This window comes from Poromitra crassiceps (genome assembly GCF_964638095.1).
Source record: "Poromitra crassiceps genome assembly, chromosome: 15".
In the NCBI taxonomy this organism is placed as follows: domain Eukaryota; kingdom Metazoa; phylum Chordata; class Actinopteri; order Beryciformes; family Melamphaidae; genus Poromitra; species Poromitra crassiceps.
In genome coordinates this window covers 19,951,442-19,972,260 of record NC_139634.1, presented here as the reverse complement: position 1 = coordinate 19,972,260, position 20,819 = coordinate 19,951,442, and the positions used below count along the sequence as shown (strand labels likewise).

The 20,819-nt window shown below is 43.7% G+C and overlaps 3 protein-coding genes across 4 annotated transcripts; 2 read left to right on the top strand and 1 right to left on the bottom strand.

Moving 5' to 3' along the window:
* The first annotated feature begins 562 nt into the window (after positions 1-562).
* Positions 563-5,823, top strand: LOC310790459 (transmembrane protein 179). The gene is made up of 4 exons (XM_083652151.1): positions 563-1,008; positions 1,606-1,743; positions 2,864-2,942; positions 3,931-5,823. Exons 1-4 carry the CDS (start codon positions 686-688, stop codon positions 4,123-4,125), a joined length of 735 nt encoding a protein of 244 aa, XP_083508277.1. The 5' UTR covers positions 563-685; the 3' UTR covers positions 4,126-5,823.
* Positions 5,824-8,468: 2,645 nt separating this feature from the next.
* Positions 8,469-13,518, top strand: LOC310790111 (heterogeneous nuclear ribonucleoprotein U-like protein 2; the record flags this gene model as incomplete). Its single annotated transcript, XM_083651804.1, has 11 exons — positions 8,469-9,145; positions 9,290-9,363; positions 9,560-9,814; positions 10,342-10,454; positions 10,602-10,868; positions 11,536-11,658; positions 11,859-11,960; positions 12,454-12,610; positions 12,849-13,076; positions 13,310-13,347; positions 13,462-13,518. 11 exons carry the CDS (start codon positions 8,469-8,471, stop codon positions 13,516-13,518), a joined length of 2,091 nt encoding a protein of 696 aa, XP_083507930.1.
* A 206-nt stretch (positions 13,519-13,724) lies between these two features.
* nudt22 (nudix (nucleoside diphosphate linked moiety X)-type motif 22) lies at positions 13,725-20,317 on the bottom strand. 2 transcript variants are annotated; one of them, XM_083652141.1, is made up of 7 exons: positions 20,144-20,317; positions 19,341-19,500; positions 18,553-19,186; positions 18,300-18,431; positions 17,397-17,494; positions 16,984-17,077; positions 13,725-15,841 (listed from the first exon to the last, which is right to left on the bottom strand). In XM_083652141.1, the coding sequence occupies exons 2-7, from the start codon at positions 19,484-19,486 to the stop codon at positions 15,740-15,742; spliced, it is 1,206 nt and encodes a 401-aa protein (XP_083508267.1). In that variant the 5' UTR covers positions 19,487-19,500; positions 20,144-20,317; the 3' UTR covers positions 13,725-15,739. The 2 variants fall into 2 exon arrangements, with proteins under 2 accessions (XP_083508267.1, XP_083508268.1); XM_083652142.1 differs by having other exon boundaries at positions 18,300-18,401.
* Between the last annotated feature and the right edge of the window lie 502 nt (positions 20,318-20,819).

The following is a 20,819-nucleotide window of genomic DNA, read 5'->3' as shown; positions in this document are numbered from 1 at the left end:
ATATATATATATATATATATATATATATTCCACGGGCAACGTTGCAGACAGAGTAGGAAGGCTGATCCGTGAGTGGCTGCTTCTGGGACGCGGGTCGGGGTCGTAATCGGCCTCGGCTGGGTCTACTGGGCGAGGGTGTATGATGTTGACAGACCCGAAACACGCCACGACCCCAGTTAACATCACTGATGACGCGTCCCAGCGCATGCGGTAGTATGTATACTTGAACCTATATATATATATATATATATATATATATATTATATACTAAATGATGTCACCATCTCCGACGTCACCTTCTCTATGACGTCACCGTGACGTCAGTTGCCCAAATGACGTCAGTTAAATAAGGGGAAATAACATGAATGAATTAGGGACGTGTGTGTGTGTGTGTGTGTGTGTTGAGTGAGGCAGACTCATTTTGTGTGTCCCGGACAGGACATTGTGTCTGTGTCAGAGTGAGAGCTCTCGCTCCTTCTGCTCTTTGGACGCACCCAGTAGCCTGGGCCGTTGTATAACCACTCTCTCGGAATGCGGAGCATGACTCTCGGTCTCCGCCTTTTCTTTAAATACCCAGCGGCACGGCGAACCGTTATTTTGTAAATAAACAGAGGCGTTTTAATAATGCTTTAGGATCGTATATGCAGTTTAGTTTTTGTGTTCACCCAACTATTTGACTTCAGACATGGAGCTCGACCGGCGGCTGTTGCTGGCTCACTGCGCCGCCCACACCCTGTCGGTCCTGGCGGGGTTACTGGTGGTCGTCCCGCTGGCTCTCAACGGGTCCGCTTTCAAAGGCCGCTGCGCCCTCTTCTCCACCGGCTACTGGAGGACCGAGAACCGGAGCGAGCTGACGGATCAGCCGGGAGACGTGTCCCACCTGGTGGTGAAGCAGTGGGGGCCGCCGGCAGCCTGCCAGTTCGCCACCTTCGTCGGTATCTTCACGGTCCTGTACGGGGCCGCGCAGGGCTGGAGGTGCCTCTTCTATCTGCATGGGCGGCACGACGAGTAAGCACTGCAGCTGGCCACAACCAGCAACACACACATTTATCATGAAATTAACATTGGAAACGCCAAAAATGTGATAATATTTAAAAATCTGCCTATGCTGTTACAACCCTGCAACTACGTAATGATAACATAACAGTAGGCTAGTAGTCGCAAGTTGCAACGTAAGCAGTGCCAGTAACGTTTAACAAAGGTGGACACTGGAAATATGCTATGTTGTATCTTCTGAAAGCATGTCCAAATATATTTTTGGCCACTCAAAATAGATTTAGAATGAATGTCAAACTACTTTTTTGACCAACTTTTTATTTTATTTTGAAACTCATCTCTATAATCTATCTGAGTGAAGTGTATTTTCACTATTTCTATTCTACACATCTATCTTGAGTACTGCTGTGTTTAGGCATGAACACTGCACTTAAATACCTCATCAATTGAACATGGAAATTATGTCCTTCTCTGCAGCATAGTCTTAGCCAGAGTATGAGTTGTAATCATGGTTTGCACTCTACAGCTGTCTGTCTGCCCACATACAGTAGGCTATATACATACTATACATAACAAATGGCCATTGGTGGATGCTTTTCATGTGTGCAGCACCCTGTTCTCGTCCTTCCTGACGGTGCTGCTGAGTCTGTGTGTGCTGTTCCTGTCTGTGGGGGCCAGTGTCACCCTGTCCCTGGGCCTGGCCTCCTGGTGTGACACCGTCACCGATGACAACACGCGCCCATACAGGTAGGTCGCCTGCTGCTAAACCTTCCATTATGATGTAGTGGTGGTGGCTGTAACTTGGGGTGGGGCGATATGGTTGAAATCAATATCACGATAATAACAAATATATTTTTTTTATCGATACATATCACAATATGGCTCACGTATGCTAAATCTGGTTAAATCCAGTTGAACTGAATGGTAATGTTAGGTGTGATGTCAAACAAAAATATAGAAATAGAAATATTAAAATAATATTCCATAGAAAATGTTTCATATTTCATTTTGTATCAAAAATTGAAGAAAGGAGCTGTTAGGAATTTAAATGACAAAATTTAATTGGAAGTAATTGTACCTGTGTACTACAAAGAGTTTAACAGAGTACATCTGTACCGTATCACCTTCATGAAGATGTACTCGGTTTGTTAAACTCTTTGTAGTACACAGGTACAATTACTTCCAATTCAATTTCGTCATTTAAATTCCTAACAGCTCCTTTCTTCAATTTTTGATATTCTACTGTGCCTGCTGAGCTGTTTTGGTCCACACATTGTGTGTTTTTCCTATATTTCATTTTGTCAAAGCAAAGTGAGTAAAATTTGCTTGTTATCTTCAATTTCGATATCCCAAAATCACCATATCATCACAATATGATTCCAGTGAAAGACGATAAGCAATAATATTGAATTATCGCCCAGCCCTACTGTAACCCCCACCTTCCTTTCATCAGACTGACCGGTGGATATACTCTAAGTCCCAGAGAGGTTTCTATGCACCATTTCCTTACAGTAATCAATATGGTCTAACATCATTATGTTGTTATTATCTCACTCTCAGTTCCATTATTGGCTTTTTGAATGAGAGCCATATTGTATCCAGAACCTGTCTGTCTTTCTGTTTATCAGCCACTGAGAACCAAAACAGTAGGGAGCAGCTGGTCCAATATTGATATTGTTCTTCTAAAAGGACGCAGCAGCACAGAGAGGTGGAACACATTGTTGCCCATGATAGCTAGCTACTGAATACCTCTTGCTGTTTCAGAACATTCTTCAACAGTGTTACAGAGTGTTACATAGTGTTAGCTTGTCTGTGTTCTCTGCTCATGTAGCTTACCTCGTCCCTTTATGTCTGTCTGTGTGTTTAGCTGTGCTGAGTCGCAGTCTGTCCCGCTTTACCTGGATGTGGACAGCTCCTCCTTCTACACAGAGCTCACCCTGGCACAGGTGGGGCTGATATGTGATATATAAACATAAGTGTACATGCTCAGAAGTACTGTATGCATGCATAAACACACACACACACACACACACGCCCCTAATTCATTCATGTTATTTCCCCTCATTAATTTGGCTTGCTAAATACTCAATTCAGATTGACCAATGAATGCATTCTGTGGTTTGTTATTTCTGAATAATACTGAATCATATCACTCTGCAGTCAAGAAGTCCGGTCCAACAACTCGTGAATCTTTGTGGCAAAAATGCATTACACCATCAATACTGCAGATGGTCCTGCAGGACTAGTTTTATGGCAGAAGCTTGAGAGTAATTTGAAATCAATATTTTGTGCCAAACGAGATGTCTTTGGCAAGTAGCCATGTAATAAGTGGGATAATGTACAGCGAGTCAAAATAAGCCTCTTTGCTTTGCGTCGGGGTCTTGACTCACCTTGTAAGGGCTTTTTTTTGTAATAATGACTGACTCAATGTAGTTTATCCTGTGCTTAACTCTGCTGACTTCACTTCAATATCTACTTGTAAAGTAGCACTCAATTTATTTGCTGTAAACTATCCATAGAGAAAATGTTAAATTTATACACACAGACACACACACACACACATACATATAGAGATATATATCTAGATATTACTTTTCTATTCTGCACAAAAATTAATACACATTTCACTATGACTGCTTCGTGTACAGAGGGAAACAAGATGGCTTAAGAGCCTTTGTGTGTGTCCGTGTGTGTTTTTTTTTTATATTTTTCCCGATTGTTCTCTCATTTTCTCCCCAATTGTACTTGCGCAATTCCCCTTGCTGTCATTGCTCCACACCCTCCGCTGATCTGGGTAGAGAGTAGACTAGCACGTGCTTCCTCCGATTCATGTGGAGTAGTCGCCAGCTGTTTCTTTTCACCTGACAGTGCTTTTACCTCTCCATTATCCAGACGCCCCCGTGACATTGTGTCTGACTGTGTCTGTGCCCCCAGGCGTCTCTGTGGTGTGTGACGGTTCTGTGGCTGGCCCAGTCCATCCTGTCCTTCCTGCGGCTCTACCACTCCCACAGCCAGCACATCAGCGGGCCATGCCTGCCCCGGGAGAAAGAGCTGCTCCTGGGACACACGCCCTCCGACGGCTCCCCCACACCTCCACACCCCCCGGCGACTCCCACCATCTTAATCTGATCCGATGTCTCCTCATTATGCTACTTAGAACAGCGCTGGTTTCAACAACTGTTTTAAAAAGGATATAACAATTATCAGAAATGGATAGATTTAGACTGGAACATAAATTGCCTCAAACGTTTAAACTACCAATTATGCACTCCAGCAGATAGACTAAAGCAGTGGTTCTCAAATGGGGGTCCGGGGACCCCCAGGGGTTCCAGGGGGTCCCCAGCCAAAAGGGGGGTAATTATTTTCGCTATAATTCCATTCATAAGTAACACAATGACTATTTTGGTCATGGGTTTTATACACTTTATGTAATAAAACATCTAAAAGCATGTTTAGGGGTCCTTCATGTGAAAACATTTGAGAACCACTGGACTAAAACAAATAATAGAAACTAAAGGATTTCAGTGAGTAACTGAGCCAGGACTAAAAAGGAATTAGGCAGTGATATAATATGAGATACAATCTAAATTATCTCTTTGAAACCCCAAAGTGATTTTTGCTCTCATCATAATGTGAAATAAGTTTCTTACCACTGCTTGTAGAGTATAGACATCTCAGTATGGTCCAGGACATAATACTTACTATATAATGGCATGTTATTATTGAAACATTATTGCAATATCATATAAGACCAGATCAGGTCTGATCAAGGTCAAACCTCCCGCCCCAAAAATGACATGGTACTGCCTTCCCAGTTCACCCTGCATCTCACCAAACACCCAGCTCCTAAACTGTGACGGAAAAACAGATTCTTCTTCAGGTCAAAAGGGATTTAACAGACGGAAGAAACACAAAACAGAATAGTTGAAACAATCGTATTCAGTGATCTAACGACCACAGTGTTATTCAGAAGCTGATCCTTGTGATTTGAACCTGACATTGTCATTCTTGTGCAATGTGTTATTCACATCATTGACGACATCACATGCTGCCAGTGGCCTCAGGTTGCTGCTGTACACGTGGTGATTTTGCTATAGTCATTGTTGAATCACTTTCATATGCATGGTTGTACATTGTTCTGCTGGGTTTTGACATTTGGCACAGTTGTACACTGGAAGCCTGTCGTCTGGGAGAAAACACCTTTGTTTACTATCTTAACATTCAGATGTAGCACTGAGGTGCTGTCATTGTGACGCATGTGGTAAGAGTGTGACTGAGCCACTATGTAGCTGAAACAGGCTCACTGTGTGAGCATGGCTTCAATGGAAATCACTGCCTCCTCTCTTGTGAAGATTCTCATGATGAAGCCATGTGTGTGGATGCAACTGCTCTCAAGGCATCCCATGAAGCAGACAAATCGACTTAGAAATTAGCCATGTATAGTCTGTGTAGGATTTGTCCCATGCAGCGTGGTTATGGACAGTCTGTGTATTTGTCCCATGCAGTGGATAGTTGTCATATTGAGACAGATTTGCGCTGAGCCAAAAAGGGTCAAAAGATGGGGAATATAAGGGGAGCAATCCTAACTTTGCTGAGCCAAAAGGTTGTTCTTAACCTTTGACCCAAGCAGTTGTAATGATACACAGATGGCGGAGCAAAAATAATCTGAAGTAAAGAGAGATGAGACAGTATTATCATTGAATTGAAATGAAATATAATTTATGAAATATTTTTGTATTATGACTGACTGTTGCTTTTTTTTACCACTTATGCCTGTTTTGTGCTAATTTATATTCCCGTTTTTGCATTTGTCTCTCCAATAAAAAACCTTCCAATCGTGAAAGAATAGTCTTTTTTTTTAGTGTCCTACCTACCACGTACAAAAAATATGGGAGAAATAGACCTACATTTGTGGGTACATTCAATTACATATTGATTGTGAATTAGTTCTCCTGTTCGAAGTTTAGAATTTGATGTGACTGTGTTGATAGACCGATAAGGTTTTAGGGAGCATTTACTGTTTTTGTACATTTACTCTACATGTACTCAACAACAATACAACAATATACATACATACATCCCAGATAGCAATGACACGTTGGCACAACGTTGGCAATAGATTGGCAATGGTTGGCATTGGTCGGCAGCTGAAAACGTAGTTGGGCCAACGTTGGCACGAGGTTGGCAAAAGTTGGCTGGATGAGCTGTATAAATGGTTGGATATACTGTACATGGTTGGGCCGAGGGTGGCACGAGTTTGGCAAAAGTTGACTGATGTTGTATAAATGTTGGGCATACACGGTCGGGCCAACGGTGGCACTAGGGCGGACACATAAATCAAATTAATTATTATGCACACAATTAGTATCACATTACATGTAAAATAATGTATTTTCTAGATTAGGGGACAATTTGCTTTGCAAAAGGACATATATAATGTATATATATATATATATATATATTTGGGGGATTATCTATCCTATACGTCACTGATGCCCCCCCTCTCATCTCAAGAGGAGCGTCATCATATCATGGAGCCATACGCCACACTTAAACTGGTTATTTGTTCAATAAAGCTTGTTAAAACTTCCTACGAGTCTCTCATGATTGAAGTGTGGTCTTTGACTGAATTTCAATCATGGAAGACTAAACCTCTACAGCATAGTTTAAAGCAGGGGTCACCAACCTTTTTGAGGTCGAGGGCTACCTGAAGGGTAGAGAGTCATGTGGGGGGCTACCTGTTGAAATTTGCTCGATATACCTTTAAATAATGAGTATTATGCATTTAATCGAGACATACACTCTTTTCTTTCACTGTTGTGAAGAATAACTCTTCCTCCCACTCCTCGTGAAATTGGTAATCTTTTTTCTTTCGCTTTTCTGCCATTGTTCTTGCTTTCCATCATTTAGCTTAGCCAACTGATATAATCATTGGCAGCTGGCAGTCGCACTGTCGCAGAGTGAATGACGTAGTGATGTAACGTAAAACTAAACTTTGACCCCAGCCCAGGCGGATCAAAATAGTGAATCAATAATTAATTATAAACGGACAATAAATTATAGACGGACAATAAACGTTTTTAAAACATATGCATTGTTAAACCAATTATTTTCTACATTTGTGTGTTATTGTGGGAAGGGAGGAGAAAAACAAATAAAAAAGAAATTTTTCTGATTATATATTTTTTTGTTTTTTGTTTTGTTTTTCCTTTCTTTCCCCTGTGTCTGAGCCTGTTTGTCTGTTTTGTCTTGTTTGTGTAAAAAAAAAAAAAAAAAAATTTTTTTTTTTTACATTTTTCTGAACGTGGCCTGCGGGCGCCACAGCGCCACCCCGCGGGCGCCTGGTCGCCCGCGGGCACCGTGTTGGCTACCACTGGTTTAAAGCAACCCATGCATACATGCCCCTCGTCATTCAGGGTGTGTAACTCCTTAGTGACATCACTGATGACATCACAATTGCTTGAGTGACATCACTGATGACATCACAATTGCTCGAGTGACATCACTGGTGACATCACAATTGCTCGAGTGACATCACTAGTGACATCACAACTGCCCCTTCTCCATTTCCCAATATCCAATCAGCTAAGGACATCTGTCTCTCCTAATCTGCTGAGCCAATCACCTAAGCGGTGGTGGTGGTATATAGAGCCCTTGCTACTACGTCATTACTCACATTTGTGCCATCATCCTCAGCTGCCATTCATCATCACTGGAGCAGTTGTCTCATATATATATATATATATATATATATATATATATATATATATTGTAACGAATCGGGTATTCGTCCAAGGAACTGGAGACTTGAAGTTGGTACAGGCTTTTTATTCTTGTCTTCACAATATAGCTCCTAGCAGCTAGCTTCGCTGCTAGCTCTGCAACCACCCGGTCAGCTCGCCCACATGGCCTGACTGACTTCCGCCCCGGCCGCTGGTCACATATATCCCCTTCCCCCTAGGAACACACCCACACATATCAGTTCCTAGCCAAGCACGGAAACACCCCAATACACGTAATTACCCGATACGCTACAATATATATATATAGCCTACATAGCCTACATACATACATACATACATAAATAGCCTACATAAATAGCCTACATACATACATACATATAAATACATAGCCTACATAGCCTACATACATACATACATACATACATAAATTGAGACAATTCCTGTGGGATCATGCATCCGGTGTGTTAAGTTGAAGTAACATGTTTGAACGCTGGGTGGCAGTAAGGCTCATGCAAGCGTACAATTTCCCGAAAACTTCAGCAGCAGAAGAAGTGATGGCAGAACAGCTAACCAATCACAATCAAGGGCACCATATTGAATTCTTGTTTGTGTTTTTTGGTCCAACTAGTAACAGCTTTTTTAACACATTGCACAACCCTTTGTTTTTATATTGGAGCATAGCCTGCATGCAGAAGCCAAAAACAACGGAATACAACTCAAGGCGTAAAGATGAAGCTGGCGCAAATCAAAAAGTGTAAAGTGGCGGAGCTACGGGCCAGACTGGGGGAACTCGGGCTGGACACCGCGGGACTGAAGACTGAACTGGTGGGGAGGCTGTGGTCCGCTGTTGAGGCAGGGCTGCTCATACAAACGAGTCAAAGTCCACAGGACGGAGACCGTCCTGTTTCTGACGACAGTGACGGACTCAAAACACCAAATGACAGCCCACAGACACCGTCTATACCGATGGAGATGGACGCCGCCGCCTCATCTCTCTCCCCAGCAGTCGGTGACCTACCTCCAGCTGCCGACCTCTCCACGTCACCGTGCAAACCTACCAGAAAGTACACGGACACCGCCACTCAGACAGAGGCGGATACTGATGACGTGTCAACACCGCTGCTAGACTCTGAGCTTATCGCCAAGCATCAGACAGTAAATAAAGGCCCACAGGAGAGCGCCGAGCTCCCAGGCCGAGAAAACACGCAGCACCACAACATTAAAGTTGCACAAGCCCCTGGGTCCAAACGGACGGCTTCGGGGCACGACCCGGGGTCCCAAGCCGAGGGTGGAGAGTTGGGAAGGCAGCAAGAGGAGGAAGGAGATGACAGGAATCTTGTTTCACTGGAGGAGAGGATCAGAGGCAGGGCTTTCTACGAGTTCAAAGAGGAGATCCGCTATAAAAGGTACTTACTGCACGTGGGTGGGACAGGCAGATGGAGCCATTATAACCCTAAAGCCTGGGGTTCAGTGCAGAAAACCACAAAGAAGATAAGTATTAAGTAACTTTTTTCAATGTCTGATATCTCTCTCTCTGTCTCTCCACCCAGAGCCAAATTACCACAGCCTCTGCCAGAAAAGGCAGAGGAGGAGGATGAAGAAGACAAAGTCAAATTAGATCCATGTAAGTCTATGGCAAACACTAACTTGATGAAGATGGGATATCAAACATACCTCATCTACTGCTACAGCTTTATTTTAATCTATCCTCAGTTTATTTTGTCAAGAGAATTGTCCCAGTGGTTCTTAGGATAAAATAAAAGCACCGGGCTGGATCAGCGATTCAGACATTTTGAATCCCTGTGTCCTTGTTTCCACAGATGGCTCTGACCTCCACTTTGAGGTGGCTACTGACGGCGCCAGCGGCCAGCCTCATTTCTGGGCCCAGTCGCCCCTGCTTTGGTCGGGCTGCAGGCTCACCCACGGGGTACTTCGGGGCAGGGTGGGCTTCGAGGTGAGGCTGGAGAGGAAGCTGCTGGCTGCAGACCTGGAGGAACAGCAGGAAGGGGGTCGAGGCCTGGAGCCCTATGGCCTGAGAGTAGGCTGGTCAGCGGCTAACAGCTCCCTGCTGCTGGGTGAGGATTAATAACCAGGATTATTGTATTTCATATTAGTTTCAGGATTTGGAGGGTTTTGTAACACATTCACTTTCCATTAAGATTCTTGTTAATAGAAAAAATTAAAAATGTACTATTTTTTGTTTTCTCAGTCATATTTGTATTTGGTATTTGGCTCTTGTTAAAATGCTGAAATGAGAGCTTGACTACATACAAACAAATGCATTTTCTGTTTTACCAAGTTGTCTGACTGAATGGAAATATATTCAAGTTGAATCTGTACACTCACCTCAAAGAGAATGTATAGAACATCAAAAATACATAAGGAGGATAAGGCTGTTTTGCTGCATTGTTAATACGTACATGTTTCATTACTGTTATTTGTTCATCTGCATAGCATTCCTTTGGGAAATGTGACTATTTTCCTTGTTATAGCTACATTCAATCACACTTTTCCTCTGTCTTCCTCTAATTTCTTAAATTTTGTCCTTAATTTTTCACTTGCTTGTTTCCTCCCCCCGGCTCTCCATCTGTCCTGTCCCCAGGTGAAGACGACGTCTCTTACGCTTATGATGGACACGGCAAAAAAGTATCAGGTGGAAAGGAGGAGGAGTTTGGAGAACCCTTCTCAGAGGGTGATATCATTGGTTGTTATGCTGTGAGTGACACCTGTTTGTGCCTCTTTTCCATTCCTCTCTCTTTGTATTCTTCTGGGCTTTAACATTGACTGTCCCTGTGTGTGTGTGTGTGTGTGTGTGTGTGTGTGTGTGTATGTGTATGTGTGTGTGTGCATGCACACCCACAGTCTTTCTCCACAGACGGCGCTGCTGAGCTGTCCTTCCATAAGAACGGTCGTGTAGTGGGTGTGGCGTATATCCTGGGTGCGGCGGTGCTGCAGGGTGGCGCTCTCTTCCCTCATGCCCTGTGTAAGAGCTGCTCAGTCAGGTTCCTGCTGGACCCCACGACCGCGCCCTGGTACCCCAGCCCTCCAGGGTTCATCCCACTGGTGGCCCTCCCCGCCGGGGACAGGCTCCGCGCTGCGCTGGCCCCTAGATCCAGAGCGCAGTGTGAGGTGAGAGAGAGGAGTTACGGACGGCACTGCTGCTGGGGGAAGAGTGAACAGATTGTGACAATAGCTTAGTTTCCATCCAATTATTTTAGTTTTAAAAAATAATTTATTTTTAATTATTTGTATGAGAAGTGTGTATTGCATTTCCTCAATATCACAAGGAAGTATTTCTGCTTTCCTGTGGCTGAAACTGATATGGTTATAAAGAGATTGTGATAAATAGCGATGGAAACAAATTTGTGGAATAAATGAATAAAATATGTAGATTTGCCATGATCACTCCGATATTATGGTTTGGTCTCATTGCAGAACAATTTAATATCTGCTTTGGAAATTATGAACTGCTGCAGCTAAACTGATTGAAAAATGTCTTTCCAGCACTACCGTCCAGTTGTATGCCCATTAGTTGGTATATTTGAATAATACCAAGTGCTTTTTTTCCTCTCCTTCGGACAGGAGGAAAAATGGCCGACATAAGCCGACACAACAGAACAACAAAAACTTGCCCACTACTAATCATTCTTAAAAGCTTCCCTCCATTGTTTCTTGTGGATGTGGTTTTTCATCTATTTCCATGTGCAGAAAGCCTATTTATTTGCTTCAACCCTGTTGCTAATAACAGACATGTGACCTAGATGGAAGCATCACTCCTCTCTCTGTCTCTCTGTAGGTGGTGATGATGGTGGGTCTGCCTGGTTCTGGGAAGAGCCACTGGGCCAGGGTGCTCATGGGGCAGCAGCCAGAGAAACGCTTCAAGCTCCTGGGCAGCGAGGAGCTGCTCGCCTGCATGATGGTCAGTCAAACCTCCAGTCTGTTTAGCAACACTACATGCTCACTTTTCAAGATGCCTGGATGATGCTCGTTACATTTCTGACCGATGGTGTTATATCAGCCAAGTGTGATTGACCTGTGTGTGTGTGTGTGTGTGTGTGTGTGTGTGTGTGTGTGTGTGTGTGTGTGTGTGTGTGTGCGCGTGCGTGCGTGCGTGCGCAGAGCGGTGGTCAGAGGGAGAGCAGGCTGCAACAGGCCTGTCAATGTCTGACTGAGCTGATCAAGATGGCTGCTCATACTCCGGGCAACTACATCCTCGACCAGGTAACACTTCACTATTACACACAAAATTAATTTAACTACAGTACGTAAAGTGTTATCATCTAGTGAAATCTATGATGTATACTCGTTCAGATAAATAGTACATTTTGTATGAATGCAAGTTGGATCATGGAGACATGAGGGCTGTTTCAGTATCTTTGATAACTAAAATAACTAATTATCAAATGAGTTATTTTAGAGCCATGTGTTGTGCAGCTGCATCAGGTCCATGTTTACCTTATTTTGGGAATATTTCTGAATATTTCCCTCCTCCTTCTATTCACTCCAAAGTTATAATCATGACACATAAGAAGCATAACTATGTCCCCCCCCCCCCCCATAACTACTATTCTTCAGTCACAGTCACAATTTACCAGTCAATGAAGTACTGAAAATGTGCTTGGACATGACAATAGGACTTTGTAATCCCATTAGTCTTTATGGTGCCTCCCCAGTTCTCTCATGGTCTTCTCTCTTCCCGTCTGTCTGTTTCCAGTCCAATGTGCTGTTCTCCGCGCGCTGCCACAAGCTGGCGCTGTTCAGCGGCTTCAGGCGGCGGGTGGTGGTGGTCTTCCCCTCAGCAGAGGAGTGGAAGAGACGCCTGGCTGTGCATCAGACACAGATCCCAGACACCGCCCTGCTCAAACTCCAAGGTCTGACTCACACATATTAGAGAAATGATCAACTCCAAGGTCTGACTCATACACATATTAGAGAAATGATACCATCTGATAAGCTGCTGATGTGGGAGTTCCTATCCCCTTTTCAAATGCTCCTGCCCTTTTGCACACTATAATTGTATTCCATGCTGCATTGCTTTAATCCTCATAGACTTAAATTTTCATTCGAAGATGCCTCCATAACTTGGAGTGATTTCCCTTCTTTACCCAGTGAGCTGCAGTCTTCCAGAGCAGCAGAGGGAGCTGTTGGAGGAGTTGCAGTATGTGGAGCTGCCTCAGGAACAGGCACAGGTGCTCCTGCAGGACTACAGAGCGGAGGCACGGAGACTTCTGCCCCCCGTCCCCAAACCAGAGAAGAAGAAACCCCGCCTTCATAAGAACAGACCCCTCCGCTACGGCCCTCCCTCCTCTGGGAGGAACCCATGGAATGGTAAAAATGGTGAGTAGGAACAATGGATAGGCAGTGTTTGGGTGGTCTGAGCTAGCCTGGGTAAACCCAGCCTCCACGTGACCTCTATCTATGCGCTATCAGTCACAAAGACTAGTGACTGATTGCGCATAGATAGAGGTCACGTGGAGGCTGGGTTTACCCAGGCTAGGTCTGAGCACCTCAATCAACCTGTTTGCTTGTTAAGACCTTATCTGAAGTGGCTTTCATGACTGTTTCTGTAGGGTGGAATGAAACCAGACTCAACCTGCAGCCAAGATATGTGAGTGCAGTGTAGCTGTGACTATACCAAAGTTCAACTTCACATGCCTTGTTTTAAATGGATTTGTAATGAACATAACCTCATCCTCCTTTTGTCTCATGCTTTACTTTTCAGTGGAACTTGCCTTATCAAGACCTGGGCTACTACTACAGCAGCTATCAGGGTTACTGATGAACTAACATGGAGATGAAAGACACACTGTCTATATGGGCACCAACTCCATTGAGGTCATTGTTTTGTACAGAGTTGGCTAAATCACAACATATCCTCTAACTCATACGACCAATAGAGAGCCGCAGGAATGAGTCTGGAAGTATACTTCCGGGTTCTTCAGTGGAAAAGTCTATGGGATTTAACATGGGGGGTTTCGCTTAAATGCATAAAATAAGGTCTGTGGTTAACAAAAGTTTATGGGAACGCGAATCTGGGTTCTGCATGATAATCTTTTACAACGTGAATAACGTTTATGACTTTTGGAACGTAAGCAAGTTTTTTTTGTTTTTGTTTTTTACGCGATTTCTATAAGTCAAGTCAAGGTTATTTGTATAGCACATTTCATACACAGAGGCAGTTAAAAGTGCTTCACATAAAATGGACGACATAAGAAAATAAAAAAAGAGGATAAAATAGACATTTCACAACAGCTTTCACAACAACTTTATACTGTAGTTTGGTACCTTGCGTCTTCTGTTGCCCGTACTTGCCACAGCATTGGGTTTGCATAAAATCAGATAGAGGCAATTCAAAGTGCTTCACATAAGATGGTCGACACAAGAAAATAAGAGAATAAAAGAAGAGGATAAAATAGACATTTAAAAGCATCACAACAGAGTACCGGTAGTTGCAAAAATAGTTGAAAACTTACAGAGGAATAAAACTAATTTTCTATCTGTCAGCAGTTAAAAGCGACGGTAAACATAAACGTCTTTAGTCTATTTTTTAAAGTAAGTAAAGTTGGGGCAAATCTGGTCTTCAGGCAGATTGTTCCAGCTAGCAGAAGCATAGTGGGTGAATGCGGCCTTCCCATGATTTGATTTTATCCTAGGGACAGTTAGTAAGCCAGACCCTGCTGACCTGAGAGGTCGATGGTTCATAGCGTGGGAGCAATTCAGCGATGTATTTTGGGCCTAGGCCGTTGAGTGATTTGTAGACTAGTAACAGTATTTTAAAATCTATTCTATGACACACTGGCAACCAGTGTAAGGACTTAAGAACTGGAGTAATATGATCAGCTTTCTTAGTCTTTGTTAGAACTCTAGCAGCAGCATTCTGAATGAGCTGGAGTTGTCAAAGTTCTTTTTTGGAGAGACCAGAGAAAAGGCTATTACAGTAGTCTAACCTACTGTAGATGAAGGCGTGAATTAGTTTTTCGAGATCCTGTCTGGACATGTAGCCCCTAATTCTTGCTATATTTTTAAGATGATAGAAAGCTGATTTTCTGATTTACTTAATGTGGGAGAAAAAAATTGAGATCGGAATCAATAATAACGCCAAGATTTTTAACTTGATCCTTTGGCTTCAGGGATAGAGACTCAAGGCGTGCAGCGATTTTAAGCCTTTGTTAAATTTGTATAAAACGCTTCAAAAGGCATAAAAGTTATTCATGTTTGTGAAGAGTATCATGCTGAACCCAAATTTGCGTTCCCATGTACTTCCGCCCAAAAGCAGGTGGAAAAAGCGACATTTCTTAAAAAAAAAAAATAGGATTAGGGTGTGGGTTAGGGGTACGGACAGCAACAAACTGGTAGCCAAGTTGTTACGACAGGTGGCTGTCAAGCCAGCAGCCCCAGGTTCAAATCCCACAGGTTCAAATCCCACACGACTCCAGGTTCTATTTTCACCAAACTCTGAGACTGGGCTGTTATTCACACGACCGCTAGAGGACGTTTGACGTTGAAACGTGCTTTCAGGTCGTATTCAGCTGCTTGTACAAACGACTCGTTTGGTCGTATCCAGTTGGAGGTCAGGCTGCTAAATCAGCAAATGACATTCAACAGACTACAATCTACAAGGAATGTGTTTAACTACAAAACCTTGATGAAGTTAGTAGTATTGCACCAACTTGTTAGGAAGGTTATTTTAATTATGCACTCCCTGCTTTGAACCAATCAATTTTAAATCAGTGTTGCTGTACTGAATAAATTTAATGGCAAAAGAAAAAGTCAAGTTCTAGGATTTTTATTCAACAAAAGTTTTACAACATTTTATATAGCTTTTAGTGTACACTGTACAAATGTAAGAAGAATGTTTTGCACAGCCTTGAACTACTGTACAGGTCAAAGAGTAATAAAGACATGAGCTTTGTTGATGAGAGAGTTTCTTTGTGTACAATTGGTCATCTGGATCCGCAGTCTGGTGTGTTATCCTGAGTGTCAGATCGTTTGTGGATGTCTTATCTGTCAGGCATCACTAGTTGATACAGCAGCACTGCTCCCTTGGCTGAAGGACAAAGCTCCGGCCACAGAGGGCTGCTCCTGTCCAGCCGCAACACGTCCTTCAAATCACACAAATACATTACGATGCAAATATTGATGTATTTTACATTTTAAGGTGTTTAAAGCAGGACTAAACCCCAAAACACCTTTTTTCAGCTTTAAACAATATGTGGCTTTTGGGGTGGTGTGTAAAGGATTCTGGTCAAAATCTCCACACTTGAGACCAAACTGTTACAATTGTACAAACTATCATTTCAGGCAGCAAATGTGAATGGTAAATGGTAAATGGCCTGCATTTATATAGCGCTTTTATCCAAAGCGCTTTACAATCAGTAGATAGTCTACATTCACCCATTCATACACCGATGGCGGCAGGCTGCCACGCAGCAAGGAGGGTTAAGTGTCTTGCCCAAGGACACAACGACAGCAGCTGGGAGGGAGCGGGGATCGAGCCGCCAACCCTTGCGTCATTGGCCGACCCGCTCTACCTCCTGAGCTAAAGCCGCCCCAAAATGTGCCCTCTATGGGTTCAAACCTGCTTTTTTGGGGGGCTCAAATGAATGGCCGATTTGGTACACGTTACGTCACGGTGGTGTTTGCACGTGGGGTACTTCAATGTGAATCAAATTTTATATAGATCAGCTTTATTTTATGCATTCAAATGTAGCTCAAGCCCTTCCTGGGTGCTGGGACAACGCAAAGCATTGTGGGTAATCGGTACTGTGGCTAATGCTAGCCGCTAATGTTAGTTATGTTACATGGCAGTAAAATGCCACTGAATGACCAAATTGATATAACTTGTAACCATTTCGAGTAATGCTTTTTCCATACAGACCACCAGCGTTGGTTAGTTGTTTATAACGTGCCTATATTTATAACTACTCTGTCTCTGATACACTGATGTACATTTTTTCCCATTGTTTTCCTCTATGTGGGGAAAAGTGTCATAGCGCCATTTCCGGTCTGAACACAGCCAAAGAGTATAGTGAGACAAGAGGAGACGCTCTTCTGCTTCTTTCCTTTTTCTTTTTTTTCAAATCAAGCAGAATGCCATTTTGCCAGAAATCTGGGTGTTTAGTCCCCCTTCACGTGTATTTTTAGGTGTTCAGATATTTTTCTTTAATTTCTTAAATTGTAAGATAGAATTCTTAGATCTAGATCTTGCTATAAATGTAACACTTGTTGAAAGCTTATTCCTTACTGTTCTGCTGAGGAAGACGATGTCTGTGGACTCGTGGGCCTCTGCTCCTCCTCTCCAGTACAGCTCTCTGATCTCATCTGAGATTAATGAGCAGCTGGAGACACATAGACCATATGGTTGTATATGAGCTCCAGTTATGACCTCTGGACTCCATATTGGAAGATTGATTGAATTGTATGTCTAGACTGTATGTGGGTAGATAATATTGGTGAGAGTGAAACCTATGATTAGGAGAGCCATTCTTACAATTGGAATATTTTCTAGTGAATTCCATAATAGTGAAATTAAACTATTCCTCTCATTCTATTGAGAAACCCCCTCAAGCACCCCAGCTTACAAACCACTGAATCCTGTAAGATCCAACAATATTGCCACAGTCTGTTCTGACTGACTCAAACAGGAAGAGGAAGTACCTGATGTAGAACTCGGCGCTCGGCCTGCCGGCGCTGGTGTGGTTCAGAGCGACACCCATCAGGACCGGCTCTCCAAGGAAACTCAGAGGAACATTCACCTGCACACAGACAGGAGACACGTGAACCATCAAGGGTTCAACTCTTTCAGCCTCGTACTCACATAACTCTTGATATACTAGAATTAGGTCTTGGCTCTGCTTTCTTAACCTTGTGAGAGAGCTGGATTTGCATAAGATCATGATCACACAACAAATCCATCTTGCCATGCTTCAATCTATAGAGAGGCAAAGTGACCGCCTACTTCCTGCTTCAGCACTGTACCAGAGATTTTCATCCGCCATTTATTTTCCCATACACATTTCGTAAAATGCGTATAAAAATAGTTTTACTTGTTCAAACCAAACGTACAGATATATTTAGAAACAGGAGAGATCGCATAACATTTCAGTGGGACCAAAACATTAAAAAAATGTGGGTTTAAAGAAAATATTTTTTCGATGTTTTTTTAGTTTTGGTCCGAGTGAAATGTTCTATGGTCTCTCCCGATTATAGCGTTAGTTGAACCGTTTGGTTCAACGAAGTACAACTATTTTATAAGCATTTTACGAAATGTGTATGGGAAAACAAATGGCGGATGAAAATCAGAACCACCAGTTGTTCGCACCAATCGGCATCCTATGAGGCAGCTATGGGAGGGACTTTAGGTGTGATGCCAGCTAGAAGCAATCCTGTGATAGATGCTGATAGACACATGGTTCACCAAAGTGCTTGCCCCTTTGAAACAGTTTCCCGAGCAAGTTCCCAGGTTGTTATGTGAAACAAACCATCTGGCAGCGTCAGGTTACTGCTTTCTAGCTTTTGGAGAGAATTGTTGTTGCCTGTGCGGACTGCGGAGGAACCCACCTCGTCTCTGATCTCGGCGCACACAGAGGAGAAGAGCTCGGACACCACGGCCTCCTGCCTCTGCTGCAGCATGGCCAGGGTGATCTGCTCCTCACACACTGCCTGGGGGAGGGAGGGGGGCAGGGCAGAGCGCTGAACACATGGGTGACATTTTATTCAACCCACCCACTGCAATTTAACATGCAGTAAACTGATGAAAGGCAAGGTTAGGGATTTGGGAGATGCCTCCTCAATTCCTCTCTTTCTCCCTCACCTGAGGTTCTGGGTGCCCCCCTGGGATATCCAGCAGCCCGCCAGCCTCCGCCACCCTCTGGCTCCTCCTGATCAGCACCACCTGGTGGTCACGTGTGCACAGGACTCCGCCCACCCCCAGAGGCTGGGCCAGTAGCGCCAGAGGATCCCCGAACTCCGCCTCCCCGCGCCTACGTAGCTCCGTCGCTCGGCAGGACCAGTTGGTGCCCAGGAAGTCCTTGTAGCACGTAAGGCCTAGTCGCAGAGAGAGTAGAGGACTGGACTCTGGATCAGCTTTAGGACTAGGATGATCTGCTGTAATGTCATCAGCACTGCAGCCAGAGCTGGAGGCAGCTTGTAGCAATGCACTCGCTGTCTGTTGGATACCAGCTCTGTTTTCTCTGTGACAATTGTCGCTGCCCTCCTCCCCTCTTTGACTGCTGTGTAATCGGCCATCCCGGTCCAAGCAGGGGCCTTGGGATGAGGGCATGGGTCTGGGGGAGACAGCGGGTGAGGGAGGACACTTGGAGGAGGCCAAGCTGAAAGAGTGCAGCCTGAATTTAGCCCCGTTGAACAGCCACGGCTCCCTGGACACCCGCTCTGTCCACACCTCATCTATGTGGCGCTCCAGAGCTGCATCTGTCTGCCTGTCAAACCTGGGTAAGAGGGAGACATGCTGTGGAATTCTGGAAACGTTTGTCTCCAGAAAATATGTTGATTGTACTTGGCAATTAAAGTGATTCTGATTCAAATGCAGATTACTTTTTTAAACATTCCCATGATTTTGGACCCTCTACCTTCTGGTCCTACCTCTCAGACAGCTCCACTTTTACCCGGGTCTGCAGGAGCCCCCTCCAGGCTGCACAGTGCAGAAGCACAGACACCTCGGGGTCCATCTCACACTGGAGATTACAATTGGCCTCTTCATCCATCTCTTCACAGCACAGTGACACCATTCAGTGTTGTAGGTCTGCATAAAACAGGGTGCACTCATTCAATGGAATTAATACCAACAGCAGTGACAGTTAAGCAAGTCATAGTAGGCCTATTCTGTTACATCATCACAGGCCCATCATGACAGGAAAATAACAGGTGATTGTAATCAAATGAGATCTGTGTATATGGTAAAGTCCCATATTGGTAGGACATGCATTCTAGCATGGCATTACTTGAATACGTCATTAAAAAAAACGCCAGGCTGCAGTGTTTGTGAATCACAGGTGAGTTTACAAAGCCTTTTAATGCGGCTCAGCCAATCATAACTGAGGGCCGGCGGACCTGTTTAACAGGTCACTAAACAAGCAATATACAGTCTATGGTTATGGTTATATAGGTTAATGGTTATATAACGTTACTTGTGAATATCCGACGTTGGTTTACGTTATGTCAGTGTATGTATCGGTCTTTTCGCTTGTGAATTGATTACAGCAAAATGTACAACTCAAAGTTTGACTGACGAACTAACCTAATAAGTTGAGTTGGATATTCAGGTTGCATCCTGACCTCCGTGTACTTGCGGAAGACAGATAAAACCTCATTGCTGGAAGAGCTATCGTAAACCTACGAAATACCATTTCGGGTGGACAAAGTAGCCAAAGCTTAATTTATCTTACCATTCATTGCCAGTGCTTCTAGTCTTGGTGGAACCTGGAAAAACGTTATTTTATATTTGTTTTAGGAAGAAAAGAATGCAGTTTCTCTTCTCCTCTTCTTCTTCAGACGGATGGCAAAATAAAGCTCATTACTGCCACGCTGTGTCCAGGAAATGCAAAAATGTGCAGTACTGTCAAGCCAACAAAACAAGACAGAAAAACTACACTTCCAGTCATAACTTAGTCTCTCCCCAGACGTTGAATCGGTGATCTGCAGCATGCAGTAACGTAGTGTATCAGCGTCAAGAACTCAAGAACTCTCATGGTCTGGCGTTGAGACTAGTCATAACTTGACCTACGGTTCTTCTTCTTCTTGTACTAAAGATTTCGACTGTGTGTATGCTAGTAGTATGTATGACCTATGACACATTATTCTAATGAAAAATGACACGTGAGTGGAAAAGTTAGCACTTTTATTCCGAAGGAAAGCCTCCGTAGTTCCCGGAATCACTCTAGTTAACTTGACAGACTCCGGTGCTGGACCTGGACCATGGACTAGCTAGCCTAGTGGCTAGTACTGCTCTGGCTGGACTTGTTGTGTTATGCAACAACAACAACAACAACAACAACAACAACAACAACAACGACCCTGAGTTCCTGCTGGTATGTCACTTTGCTTCTCTGCTTGTAACTAGTT

What these genes read in the sequence shown, in the direction of transcription:
- LOC310790459 (XM_083652151.1), top strand. Translation starts at nt 686, where the DNA reads ATGGAGCTCGACCGGCGGCTGTTGCTGGCTCACTGCGCCGCCCACACC. An exon ending in CTGCATGGGCGGCACGACGA is followed by an intron (nt 1,009 to 1,605) that starts GTAAGCACTGCA and finishes TCATGTGTGCAG; the next exon opens with CACCCTGTTCTCGTCCTTCC. An exon ending in CAGAGCTCACCCTGGCACAG is followed by an intron (nt 2,943 to 3,930) that starts GTGGGGCTGATA and finishes CTGTGCCCCCAG; the next exon opens with GCGTCTCTGTGGTGTGTGAC.
- nudt22 (XM_083652141.1), bottom strand. Translation starts at nt 19,486, where the DNA reads ATGGTGTCACTGTGCTGTGAAGAGATGGATGAAGAGGCCAATTGTAAT. An exon ending in AAAGTGGAGCTGTCTGAGAG is followed by an intron (nt 19,187 to 19,340) that starts GTAGGACCAGAA and finishes CCTCTTACCCAG; the next exon opens with GTTTGACAGGCAGACAGATG. An exon ending in GCGCCGAGATCAGAGACGAG is followed by an intron (nt 17,495 to 18,299) that starts GTGGGTTCCTCC and finishes GTCTGTGTGCAG; the next exon opens with GTGAATGTTCCTCTGAGTTT.